General features: G+C 40.6%; 1 protein-coding gene across 1 annotated transcript; it reads left to right on the forward strand.

The window, feature by feature from the left end:
- The first annotated feature begins 474 nt into the window (after positions 1-474).
- Positions 475-9,350, forward strand: LOC117448980 (specifically androgen-regulated gene protein). The gene is given in 6 exon segments (XM_034086275.1): positions 475-629; positions 5,644-5,780; positions 5,782-5,822; positions 5,824-5,836; positions 7,217-7,379; positions 7,585-9,350. Coding segments are annotated over 5 exon segments (1,731 nt in total). The 5' UTR covers positions 475-629; positions 5,644-5,732; the 3' UTR covers positions 9,051-9,350.
- Positions 9,351-13,319: the final 3,969 nt, after the last annotated feature.

A 13,319-nucleotide genomic window follows, 5' to 3' on the forward strand; every position in this document is an offset into this window, starting at 1 on the left:
AGTCAAGGGCCTAGTTTGTGTATTTGGTTTATGTAACTGTCAACAAGATGTGTTTTCCTTCAAAGATAAAATAACGCTTGGATAAATGCAACTTGTGACAAAATACTGGTCAAAGTGTGGCTCATATAGCTCAAAGCATATCTTTGTCTCAGTACAGACAATTTCACTTATCTGTTCTTGTTGAATTGATAACAAGTTCACTGTTCAAAATGCAAACAAAAAGCTTCTTGTTAAGTTAAAAAAAACACGTTATACATAGCATTGGGCTCGTATTTGTATGACTTTCACATTTAGTATACAATGTTTCTACTTATGCTTTGGAGAATAAAAATACTTTCCATTGGCTGCTGCTATTCCATTGGCTCTTCCTCGATCAGGAAGCTCGCTTATTGGCCGCCCACACCAACCTGTCCGGAAGCTAATTGGCTCACCTGCTGCAGGTTTCTCCACCTGTTCCGTCTTCTCTTCGTGTAGTTCTACTTCCAAGAACAGTGCAGCTGTCAGAGGGGACTGAGGTGCACCGACATGGACTAAACACAGCTCGTTTCTTTTTATACACACAGCTGTACGGGTCAACATCTTTTCTTTTTACATCGTTGGTGAGTTATCAAGAAATCCCTGTGTTTGAAGTGAGTGCGATCTTTGGTTCTGCTTTATTCATGCATACAACAGCGTTATGAGGAAAGAATAGGCCTACTTAACATTTTTTTTTAAAAAACGTGCTTTTACAAAAATATAATCAACCTTAAAGCATGGTATGAGTGTGCAATTCGTTTAGACCCCTAGTTATAGTATTTTATAAAGCTTTGACTTGATTATTTACTGTATTTGAGGAGGTTTCAGGACTCTGCACACATAGGCTCATCATCTGTCAGAGGGCAATTTGGGTTGGAGGGAAGTTGAGGGTGATGAAGAAATATTCCCACTATAAATACATATTACATTGCTAATCCCTTTCATGCTCTTAAGAACCTATACCTCCTTTCAAAGATTGATCATTAATGTGGCATCATTGAATATAAGTTGGCTTAGTGGTTATAGGTTGAGTCAAAGTGCAAATATTTGAAGATAAATGTCAATAACACAGAATTCAGGGGAACATGTGCCAAGCTAAACATTAATGAAGAAACTTGTGTTCTCTCGAGCGGGTAGAGAGTTACACAACCTGCTGATGTTCACCATGAGCTTGTGTTTACTGACAATCATTAAACCAGCTCTCCGGCTGCCCTTGAACACGTACTTCACATGTTTGGATCCTTTAAAGACTTTTTTTTTTTACAATTACTATAATGTATCCTCGTAAAGTGTAGATAATGATTCCTTGGATTGTAATTAAGCCTGGGAAGCTGAAACGGTTCTCACAGTTAACATTTAAAATACCTGTAGCTGATCCTCCCCCTTTTATAGTTTTGTTATATGCTGAGTTATAATTCAAGTGGAACACCCAGTAACATCAGAGCAGTTTAATTTAAAGTTGGAGCAAGCAAAGTGACATTCATTTCACTATTAGATCCTGACTCAGCTGTGGGTGCAGTGAGCTATGGTTTGTTGTTCAGGTATAAGGTGTTGGCTGCTCTGCCTCGGACACTTGTTCCCTCGCTCTGCTGATCTGAATGAGCTGATGGGAGGACCGATAATTGGCTCCAAAGCTTTGACTAAGAGGCCACTTCATGCTTCGTCAGCCATCCTTTGTTGCCAGAAAACACGAGTTAGTTATGTGGGTGATCAGGTTTTAACCCAACTGTCCTTTGCTATGTCTTCATGTCAACAAGATATTGCTCATCAGCTTCCGACCAGGCTTCCCCAATATCTATTTTTTACCAAGTAACTTTCTTGTAACTTGTGCCTTAAAACTTGTATTGTTATGATCCAGTTTCTAAATCAGTTTGTTAATATTAGTTCAAGTATTTTCTCAAGCTTACTTTTATTTTTCATCCTTGAAGCATCCTGCATTACATTTTGTAATCCTTCATTTGTCAGAGAAAAGTCATATCTGTCTCTCTATAAATGCGCTCTTGTGCTCAGGGATTAATCAAAACGTTAAAAATGTGTTATTAAAACGAGACCATAATACAAATTAATCAATTCTACCCTGTATACATTTTCTCTCCATGGCATATCCATAGTTCAAACAAAGTCAGCGTCAAAGGGGAATTGTATCTTTTTAGAAAACACAAATATTTGAGTCCAAATCCGAGTGATTCAAGTGTTTTAATCATTAACCATTTTCTATATATTTAAATTTTACTTAAGCCTCTTTTAAAGTCCTATCGTCATACCATAGATGCAAAGTACTGAAGATAAATACTGTGGATTCACTATTCTCGCTGTAGCACTGAAGTGATCTCAGTCATTAATCATTCATCTTTTTTAGGCTGCCGTCATAACATGCCGTCAGTTACAAGAAACATCCCAGAAGCTAGGGCTGCTTGGTTATGGCCAAAATCATAATCTCGATTATTTGGGTCAATAATTGATATCACGATTATTAAAAACGATTATCCATTTACTTTGAAAACATCCATTTATTGAAAAAAAAACATTTGAACAGTATGTTATGAACAGTTGATTACCCTGAACTTTAAGTATAATTCAACTGAGAAACCAAAAAAAAAAAAGAACTTAAAATAAATAATTGTTTTATTTCGAATTATGTTGTTTACATAATCGTGTATCCCCAAACCAGACGTTGATGCGGCCAAGCTCCTCAGCCAATCTGCCGTCTTGCCTCCGGAGTCTCCGTTCCTCTTTTATCATGGATACCTGCTCCTCCATGTTTCTGAAACGGCACTTCTCCTGCTTCTGATATCGCATGAATGACTTCATCATCATCTCCTTCAGTTGGTCAATCCTGTCCCCTGGTTGACCAGCCGCGGCCCCCTGGTCAGCCGGCACAGCCACACCGTCATCTGGCTCCTCTCTTAGGTCGCTCTTCTTTCCTCTCGTCATTTTCACCTCCTCACTTGGTCAATCCCACTTCTGACACCAATTGTAAAGCTGACAATTGAGCGGCCCGACCAAGCAAGGAGGCAGAGGCAGAACGTCCAAAAATACAACCCGGTGTGTGCATTTATTAACTCATACACATATGATATGACACAGCCTCAATCTGCTGCTCCTGTGCGCACAGCCACCACACTACCCGCTCCCCCACAGACAGGGAAACAGAGCCTAAATAACCACACACTAATCAGCAATTAGACACAGGTGGGGGGGAGGAGACAACACAGGGCACCAGGTGCACACAATCAACAGCAACAGACATGGGGGAAGGGGAACACTTTTCAACATAAAACCAACAAACAGAGACTGACAACCTAAAACACATACAGATGCACACACTACATACATTTCGCCACCAACAAAACTACACAATTTGGCCCCAAAGATCACCTCTGTTACACAAGCTAAAATCGTAATTGCGATTTAAAATGCGATTAATTGAGCAGCCCTACCAGAAGCTGCTCCTATTTTCCTTGAAGCATTACTTGCATCACAAATTATTTAAATTTGGCAGAGCAGATATTTTGTTTATGGGTAAGGTGCGTTAATGGAAACTCATGCCACATCATAAAACTATGATAACTGTCAGCCTTCATGCAGTGTCATGCCAAGTGACCTTTATGCCGTTTTTGGGACTAAAACCAACATTGACTCATAACGGTCAACGCTTAATTTCCTTACTCTTATTCGTTTAATCAAATGTTCTCTGAGATAAGAGAACAATGCAGTTGGCTTTGCTCTGTTTCCACGAACACACCTGAACCTGATTGTGCAGCTACGTGGGGAGTAAGCCATATAACAGGTTGGAAAGCCTTTGTCACTATTATACATCTGTGTGACCTATTTAGACACAAATCCACTGAAGAGCCATAACCCAAGTGAAACTAATATTATCCCTTTGTGAGTCAATCATGATACATTGTTGGTTGTAAGTGCTTCCCAAACTTGCTAGTGCACGTTAAGCCCTTCTAATGGAAAGTGAAGAACTTTGCTTCATGTGGCCTCTTCTTTATTGTCTTATTAATTCATTATTTGTTTCTAAATATGCCCTCTATTATTGAGGCTTTGGAAAATCCTTGTCCTAGTATTGTACTGTATAAGTAGATGTAATAATCGCTCTACTTATTTTGGCTGGCACACTCTCCTCATTCCTGAGCTGTCAATAGTAATATACACACGGTAATATGCAGGAAATACATGTGCTGCTATGTAACATAACACTGCAGATCAACTGTCTACTCAGATTGTACATGATGTGAAGCACGTCATGCTCATGCACGAACAAAGATGAGGCGTCTCGCTTCATGGCTGAATCATAGTGACTGGAATGCTTATTAACAAACCACTTAAGGCATCGCTGCATAACCTGAGAGCTAAAATGCCAACATTCTTCTTTGTACTATCTATCGCTGCAAACAATTCTCACTACAGATGTCAATATAATAAACCATTACAAGTCTTTGTTCACTTTTGAAATCACTTTAGTCTGTTTACCATCCCTCCACTATAGCTCAAAGGGAACCTTGTACCAGAAGTCGAAACCTTTAGAAAGTATCTGGACAGACAGTTGAAGCATCACATGAGCTTCAGAAACGTTTTGAAATCCCTTTTTGCAGAAACGAGGACTGTGGATTTCATTTCATTTCAAACCTTTATTTAGACAGATAGGTCCCTTGAGATCATGGATCTCTTTTACAAGGGAGACCTGCATCAATTTAGTTCCACATGAAACATAAAAACAACATAAAAACAAACAATAGAGGACATCATATTTACATATTCACCAACACTTACAAACACCCATAGTGTCAGAAGGCATCTCGTGCAGACGTGCCTTAAAAACATTCAGAGAAATAAAATTGCTCAATTTCAATTTGGACTGGAGGCTGTTCCAACAAGTGGAGCTGCGCACATAAAAGCCGTCTTACCTAAGACAGTCCTCACTCTTGGCACATCTAACAAGACCACATCCTGCGATCTCAGACAATAGCTGCCCGCAACTTTCTGCTTTACCAGAGAACAGATGTAATACGGGAGTTTGCCCAACATAGCTTTATAAATAAAAGTGTACCAGTGACTGAGCCCTGGATGTCTCCCGTCACTTACATTGAAAGTTCATTAGGAAATCTTCTTGTACTGGCCCGTCTGAACATGAACGATAACGGCAATAAAACAAGCTTTATTGCCAATATGATTACCAGACCATTATCCAAAGACGGACGGGAAAAATTGTGAGCCCATCCTAAAAGAACAATAATGTCTAATTTATGAAAAATAAATGATAACTAGTTTATTCATTCATTTACATAATGACACAATTGCACATAGCTAGTTATGTTTAATATATCTCAGTGACAGTGAGAGCACATTTAACATCTTAACTACAAGAGCCATTACATTATGAGGATAATCAGTTGTAATTTGTGGCCTTCATTTTTTCACGCTAATGGAAAAAATGTACATTAATAGTTGTTGCTTGGATGTTTGCAAACCAATTTTGTGAATGATTAAAGCTTTATCTCATGTTACCGGCTGTAGGACGTCAGTATTCGTATTTGAATAATTGTAAAGAAGAGACAGCGGTAACACACACATTTCATCATTTTGTCCCATTCTTAAATATTCTCCTTTACTTTTCAGGTTCTACCTCAGCCTGAGTCTCTGTGAAAGTTACCGGTCACAAGGGGACTGTGAGGCCCAGGTCCCGCCCTCGTCCTCTTCCTCATGCCATGCCGAAGAGCGACACTTGGCCAGGCGGCGTTGCCATGGAACCCATGGTGTAATTTGGACAGTGTTGGGAGCCTCGACAGTGTAATCGGCGAACTCTGGCTATGTGAGTGCTGCAGTACATCTCATCCCAGCCTTCTGTCCCAATGACCCCGTCTCTTATCTGCTCTTTGTGTAGCACATGGACACACTTTACCGCGACAAGTCTCCTCTCGTCCATCTGAATAAACATTACATTTATACACGCTTCTGCAATTTATTGGAGTGGTGAAATAAGGAACTGGGACTTTTTTCAATTAATTTGTTCAAACAGTTTAAAAGTACAATCATCAGACATAATGGAAACATGTGGCGCAGTACACCCAGAAAAAGCTGTACAAAACTTGAGAGTCGGGTGCCAAGACATTAAAGGGCCCTATTGTGCTTATTTTAAGGTTGATATTTGTATTGTGTGCCTCTACTGTGACATGTTTACATGCCTTAATGGTCATTACGTGTCTTTAATTATCTCATGCTGCCTGCTGCAGCACTTCTTTTCACCCTCTTTCTGAAACCAGAGCCCAGTCTGCTCCGATTGATTAGCTGGCCAGCTCTGTTATGATTTGTCAACTGCTTAGAGGTGTCTATGGATATATATAATATTAATAGAATTGGAGAGAGTTAAAGGTGGGGTAGGTAATTTTGGAGAAACCAGCTTGAGTGCGCTAGAATTTGAAAATACACAACCGGAACAAATCTGCCACTTCCTCACAGAGCCCCTCCCCCAACACACACGAACGCGCACATGACCAATGAGGGCACGAGATAAGTTTGTGCACAGATGGAAGGCTGACAGGCAGGTAGGCCGTCCAGTTACTTTAGCCGGGCCGGCTAAAATGATTGGTCGTGCTTTTTACAGTACCACGGCTTCCACAGATGACATTTTTTAATTTTTTGTCAAAGCACTTAAGATATTCATTGCTATCGGGATGTTAAGAGCATTCCATGGAATATAACAAAAAGTGTACAGTATCTCGAGCCGGTTTCTCAAACTTACCTACCCCACCTTTAATGTATTACACAGCAACATTACATTGTGCATCAGGCTCTAATAACTTCTGCATGGTTTATTACAGTATCTATGAGAAGGTCAAAGAGGAAGTTAATGTGTTGGAGGTGAGGAACACTCATGTTGGTTCAGGCAGGGTGTCAGTGAGAGCTTCTCTATAGATAACTAGAGGGGAGTTTTTTTTTAATGCCGTTCACAAGCACCTACTGTCACCTGAAATGAATTCCCCTGACAGGCCAATATAAAAATAAAAGATGGCCAAGTATAGAACAGGACAAAAGTGGTGCAATTAGTCATCCCTTTGCAGCAGCTTGACCACTAAACCACTTTGACCTTTTGTTCCTGCACTGTCTCTCATGGCGGTGGTAAGGGTTGAAGGGAGGACAGAGATTGCTGAAGAAACTGCTCCGAGTTTAAATGCGTTTATTTTGTCTGCAGAGCGAAGACAGTATGGAGCACTTAACAGCAGAAGAAAGGGCGTGTATCATGTATCTGGAGGAAACAATTGAAGCGTTGGAGGTGCAGGAGGACAGCGGCTTTTCAAACGATGAACCAGAAGCTGGATTACAGGCAGAAAAAACAAGTCACATGAGAGTAAATGGTATGTTCATATCAAGACAAAAACAATATTTGGACAAAATGCTAATTGAAAGCTAATGAACTTGCTGATTTTGTAATAATTGTTTTGTATCTTGATGGTTGATTACACTGTAAGTTGCTTTGGATAAAAGCGTCAGCTCAATGAAATATAATGTGAACACTAAATTACAATCAATAACTGCAGTATGTGTCTGTTTCATACTTAGACATTTCCAGTTTCAACACTGATGAGTCTGGAGGAGCTTTAACCAACGGAGACAAAGCGGGGCATCACATTTTCCAAACTCCAGAACCAGCGTCCTCTCCTGCATTCGACAGGGAAGATCTGAACACATCCATGAACCTCATGACTCAACTCAACCCTCCAGACACAGAATCAGTCACTGATGGCAACATTCACAGTGAGTTGTGCATATCCACGGATGAGGATGGTACACTAAAGATTGTCCCAGGTGACAGTCTTTCCCCCGGACCGTCCACTGGGGCCCCTGAGACAGATGCGGGTGTGATCCCTCCTCCCTCAGCCTTCATGGATGAGCCCTTTAAGCCTCCACAGCCACAGAAAGTGAACTACCTTCCTCCACCTGTAGGAATACACAACCACCAGCCAGGAGGAACGGTTGACTTGTGGGAGCTACGTCGAAGAGCCACTGAGCAGAGGTCTTCACAGAGGTCACCTGTGAACAAGGAGCCTCCAAACAGTCCTCCAGAGCTGGGTCTACCAGCCGTCAGCTCGGGTCCCCCGTTAAGTCTTCCTCGGTTAAGTCTTCCCCCGTTAAGTCCTCCCCCTGAGGCCGCTGAGCCCAGAAGTCCCCCTGCTGTGGCCCCTAGGCCCAAGAAGCTTCCTTCCAACATTATTCTCAAATCACACAAAACTGGCTATGACGGCAGCTCTGGAGCTTCGGTGTCCACTAACAGCGACCGGCATTTGTCCGACCCCCAGAGGGTCCGCATTGAAGCCCTACGGAAGCTCGGCCTGCTGCCTGCTGAGGCAGATTCAGGCCCTGCCCTGAGTCCTTTACTTTCTCCCAGAACCAGAAAGTCATGGGCAGCTCCTCCTTCTCCAATCATCTCAACAGCTCCAAATACACCACCCTTGACTCCATCTTACATCCGAGTCCACAGCCCACCTCCTGCAGCTGAGCCGACAGCAGCTCCTTCTACAGCTGCTGAGGTCCTCCTAGTGCCTGATGCTTTCAGCGATTCACTCGAGCCTCCTCCGTCGGATAATATACTCTCTGCTGTCGACACGCCCCCTCGTACCCCTCCTGCCCTGGTAAAGCATCTAACCCCACCAAAAGCCTTCAAGTCCGCCTCCCTGGAGCGTTCTTTACCTGGCCTAAGCAGCTATATGGCGAGCCAAGAATCCAACAAGGCGGGAGGGGATCAGAGGAGCTCCAGTCAGCTACGTAACAATCGTCCTCGTCCCGCCTCTCTGGGGAGTGGCAAAGAGTTCATTGCTGCTCAGGGAAATGGTTTGCATCCAGGCCATGTCATCAGCAAAGAGCCGGACTTACGGAGGTCCCTGCAGGCCCACAATGCCTTTCAGCACACCGGAAGCTCTCAGAAGCTTCCTCGATCGCAAGGCATCAGCGTGCTGATCTGCCCGAGGTCAGAAAACGAAGAAGACCGCCGTGACGCTCTGAAGAAGCTGGGGCTGATCAGGGACTGAGGCATCCATTTTCACACTTACTTACCATCTGCCATGGTATCCCTCAGATCATATATTTAAAGGAACATACCAGAGATTCATACATGATTGATGATCTTAGTTATGCTCTTTCATTTTTACTTCATCATGCACGAGACTGACTCGCATGTCTAGCATTCATTGGCCGCACCTACTATTATTGGCCAGCCTTATGTACAGTGTTTTATTTCTCATAAAACTGCCAATCAAGACCTTTTTTAATACACACTGACTTACTGTAGCTGTGGTTTTGTAAATTAAAAATACTGTTCATTTTAAAAAGGGATTGAGTAATCTGTAATTTTAATATGTTTCTTGTAATCTACATGTATAAACGTACGTCTGTCACATGTTGTTCTTTACACTGTTAGAGGTTAGTTCCTCTCTTTGTTCTCCTTTTTAGATACTCTCGAAGGTCACCTTTCTTCACTTTCACTTCCGAAAATGCTTCAGATTTGTGCTTTGTTGTCTACAGGAGCTAGCTAATATGTAGGTGTTTGTGTGTTTAACATGAGCTGCATTGACCCTGTATGGCTCAGTGCAGCGTGTCAAAGTAAAGGAAAATACCTTAGCGTAACTCAAAGCACGTAATAGGCCGGCGGCCACTCGGTGATAAGAATTTGAAACATGGCGTTTTTGTGGTTGCTTAGTGACACACATGGAAAAACGTATGAGCTTGTTACACAGCGGATTTATGTGGTGTCAATTGTTGACCCCAAAACTTTTATTAGGTGCACATGTTATATATTTTATATAACATACTGTCCTTTCATTGCCTTCAAGTCACAAATGTACTTTATTTACATTTCTAATATATCATTTTCCTCTGGTGGTACGTAAAGAATTGGCCCTCATACGTCATGTGAAATCTCAAACAGACAGATGTTCTCTGGCACAGCTTTAGCTCCTTTTATCTGATAGAGAGAGAACTGGTACAACCTGTTTCCCGCCTCCACGTTTAGACTTATGCAACACCTTTGCTGCTCTTGGTGGCACATTTACAAGCAGGCAGTACGTCTGGAAATAATTGTATCACTGCAGCAGACTTTCAGAGATAAATAGATGTGCTCTATTCTCTAACACGGCGTTAAGGTCACCTACTGCTGTGAAAATTAAGCTCAATTTAAAAGTCAACTCTGAATAGGTATTTACATCATGAGACAACTGCACTATGGAGTTTGTAGAGAAACCGGCTAAAGTGTTTGAATCAACACATTTTGTCCATTATAGGAGCAGAATATTGACCTTTCGGACAATGTTGAAGGCCTGCCACATCAAAAGGATACCAGTGCAGCAGTGAAGTGTTCTTATCTTTCTAGTTGGTGCCATTCAAGCTACACTTACACTTAGGTGTGGTGTCTTAGTGCCAAGTGCACAGTCTTTGTTGTCTTAACCACACCCTGGATTTCTTCCCAACATGTATTTTATTACGTATTTAAGTTTGCATAATCTACAAACAGAATATTTTCATAAATGTATCTGTTTATTTTTTGTTTATACAATTTTGCTAAGGAAGATAATACCTTTTAACTTTTAACAAGAGCCACGTGAAAAGGGATTTAAATACTGTTTTCAATATTTTCAAATGAGCATATTTTTGCAATAAAGATGAATGAAACACTATGAAGACACATTAAACTAGAATAATAATGTGTGTGTATGATTTGTATTTGTTTAAATTAGCAAGGATCTCTTTCACTGTAAAGAGGAAGCAGTTGCGTGCTATCGAACCAACACAGGCTGCTTTATGCTGCTGCTCTGAGGCCTGCGAGCTATCTTCACTTTCCACCTGCGCTCTGATGTCCCGCTGCCAGCAGACCTGACTGACAAGGACTCAGTGGAAGTTCCTGTCACTTTCACTGTTAAGCTCATTGATGTCATGGATCAGCTGCTTTGAATAACATACCAGATATCACTTTGCATACCAACGTGTACAAAAGTTATGATGGGATCTGAGATTAGGGAATAAAGTTACTCATAAACCTTAATTACACACGATGCAGAAGTGATATATTATAGCCAGGGTTGGGTAGAATTGGATTACATGTTATCAGGATTAAATAGTAAAATTACAACAAAAAACGTAACTTTAATCAACCTGAATGCCAATAATAAAAATGTGCATGCAGATCATGATGACAATGCCAAGGATTATTTGATGACATTTTAGGAAGTGTCTAAAAAATAACAGAAATGTTCTCCATGTAGTCGTCGGGACAAAATGACACATAAAAAACAGCATCCCACATGTTGTAGAATACACACAATAGGCCTAACCCTTAAATGTGTACCAATACTGTTTTGGTAAGTAAATGTAAATTCTGCTAAATGTGCAAAATGCTTTTTTATTTCTATTGTAATATGTTTGGAGTTAATTATCAAGAAAATAAGTTGTTTTGGTATGAGGTAAGTCTTTATTAAGTGCAATATTAGATTTTTTTAAATGTTCAGTTTAAAAAAAAAGAAATTCTTGAAATCCAATTAAGTACATTACTCACAAACTGACTGCATTGAAAAGTAATCTGACCTAACCCTGATTATATCAAACAACCTGCTAACAACTGGTTGATTAAGTAGAGTAGAACTTTTTTGTTTGAATGCCTTTTACAAATGTGTTGTGTTGGCTAATGTTTCTAATCCTGCAGTGAGAGTTGCTGGATTTATTATTCCAGGTCGTCACACGGGGGCCGCAGAGGGAAATACCACCATGAGGTGAGAGGGACAGGTGCGTGCTGCTGCTATATCGAACTGTTTCCCCTGTCAATATGTGCCCTAACCTTCACCATAACCTTAACCAATTATTTATTCTACTTCCATCGATAATCGGAACCCTAACCGGGGAAAGGAGACGCTACCTGAAGGAGAATGTCACTGCAACACACGTGTTGGTTCAAAACAGGAAGTTACCTGTAGTAGTTTGGCCCACTAAATTGGCCTGCTGATAAACACGAGCAGCTGTGGGATAAACAGCAATGGATGTGAAACACAGCTCGTGGATTGCATATAAGGTATATATTCAGTTTCATAACCCTACACAAATCTGAACACACATATTTCATGGTGACTTTCAACATTCTATCATTACTGCTATAAACTCCCCATAAAAATACGCTCCAGCCCTCCTTTGAGAATCATCAGGTTTTACGTTTTCTTCACGTCATCGTTTATTTGAACAGGGACAATGAACATTGATGAACACTTTTAAAACAAATAATGCTTCAAATGTAAATATGCCGGACATTTATATACATAGCAACAATAAATATATGATGCAGAAAGAGCATGAGCAGAATTTACCACATGGTAATATATCAGTATCTAAGTATTACTGTGATAGTTGTTAGAACAACAATGGCTGCATTTAAACAAGAAACAGCTAATTGTCACTTCGGCATGTATTCTATACTGCCAATTTCCTCAAAAATGTAAAAAAATGCGTATTTAAATAATTGGGCTCAAGTTGTTGACCATTGCCAATACACTGAATGCATGGCATGATACTACCTGTTGAAAGGCCTGAAATAATTCGGTCTGGTCCAAAATGTTGTAACCCACTCCAAATGAAGCAAGGCAAAGATTAATATTACGAGTTACAGAAATTCCTTTTTTAGGTTTGCAGTATCCAGTTTTGAAATCCACAGTTCTACAGAAACAGCTCGACCACTAGAGGGCAGTCTAGATGCATGTGTCCATAGCAGGAAAAAAACACAAATGCTGGAACCAGACTTCCCCACTGTGATGAGCAGCTTTCAATAATGTGCATTCAAGACAATTCTCACATCACATGCTGATGAGAAGACTGCCTTTAGATTCAACTGCTAACACTGAGAACGCTGATTAATTTAAACACCTCTAGCCTACTTCTGCATATCACAACACAAAGGGATCCAAAAATTGTGGAAAGTGAAACTAGAAAAGTGGAAATCAGCGAGTGCACTATACACGACGCTGTGATTTTACATTTGACTGTTTAGTTACTATCTTTTAAATGTGATTCTCTATCTATGGTCTTGGGAGTCTTTTATCACACTCATTTGTATCACTTTTTTAATGTTGTATGAAGTCATAACAGCTGATTATGTGTTGTAGATTTGCAAGTTTTTAAATTCAGTTATTTATTAGAAACTGTTAAAGGGAACACTTTTGGCGTTTCTTTTACTGCCAAACAAGCCCCGATAAAAAAAAGCCAAAGCAATGACTTTAACTCCATATTCATTGTATTTACTTCCTATTTACAAGTCTGCTTTATCC

The sequence above is a fragment of the Pseudochaenichthys georgianus genome, chromosome 7 (genome assembly GCF_902827115.2).
Source record: "Pseudochaenichthys georgianus chromosome 7, fPseGeo1.2, whole genome shotgun sequence".
NCBI classification, from domain to species: domain Eukaryota; kingdom Metazoa; phylum Chordata; class Actinopteri; order Perciformes; family Channichthyidae; genus Pseudochaenichthys; species Pseudochaenichthys georgianus.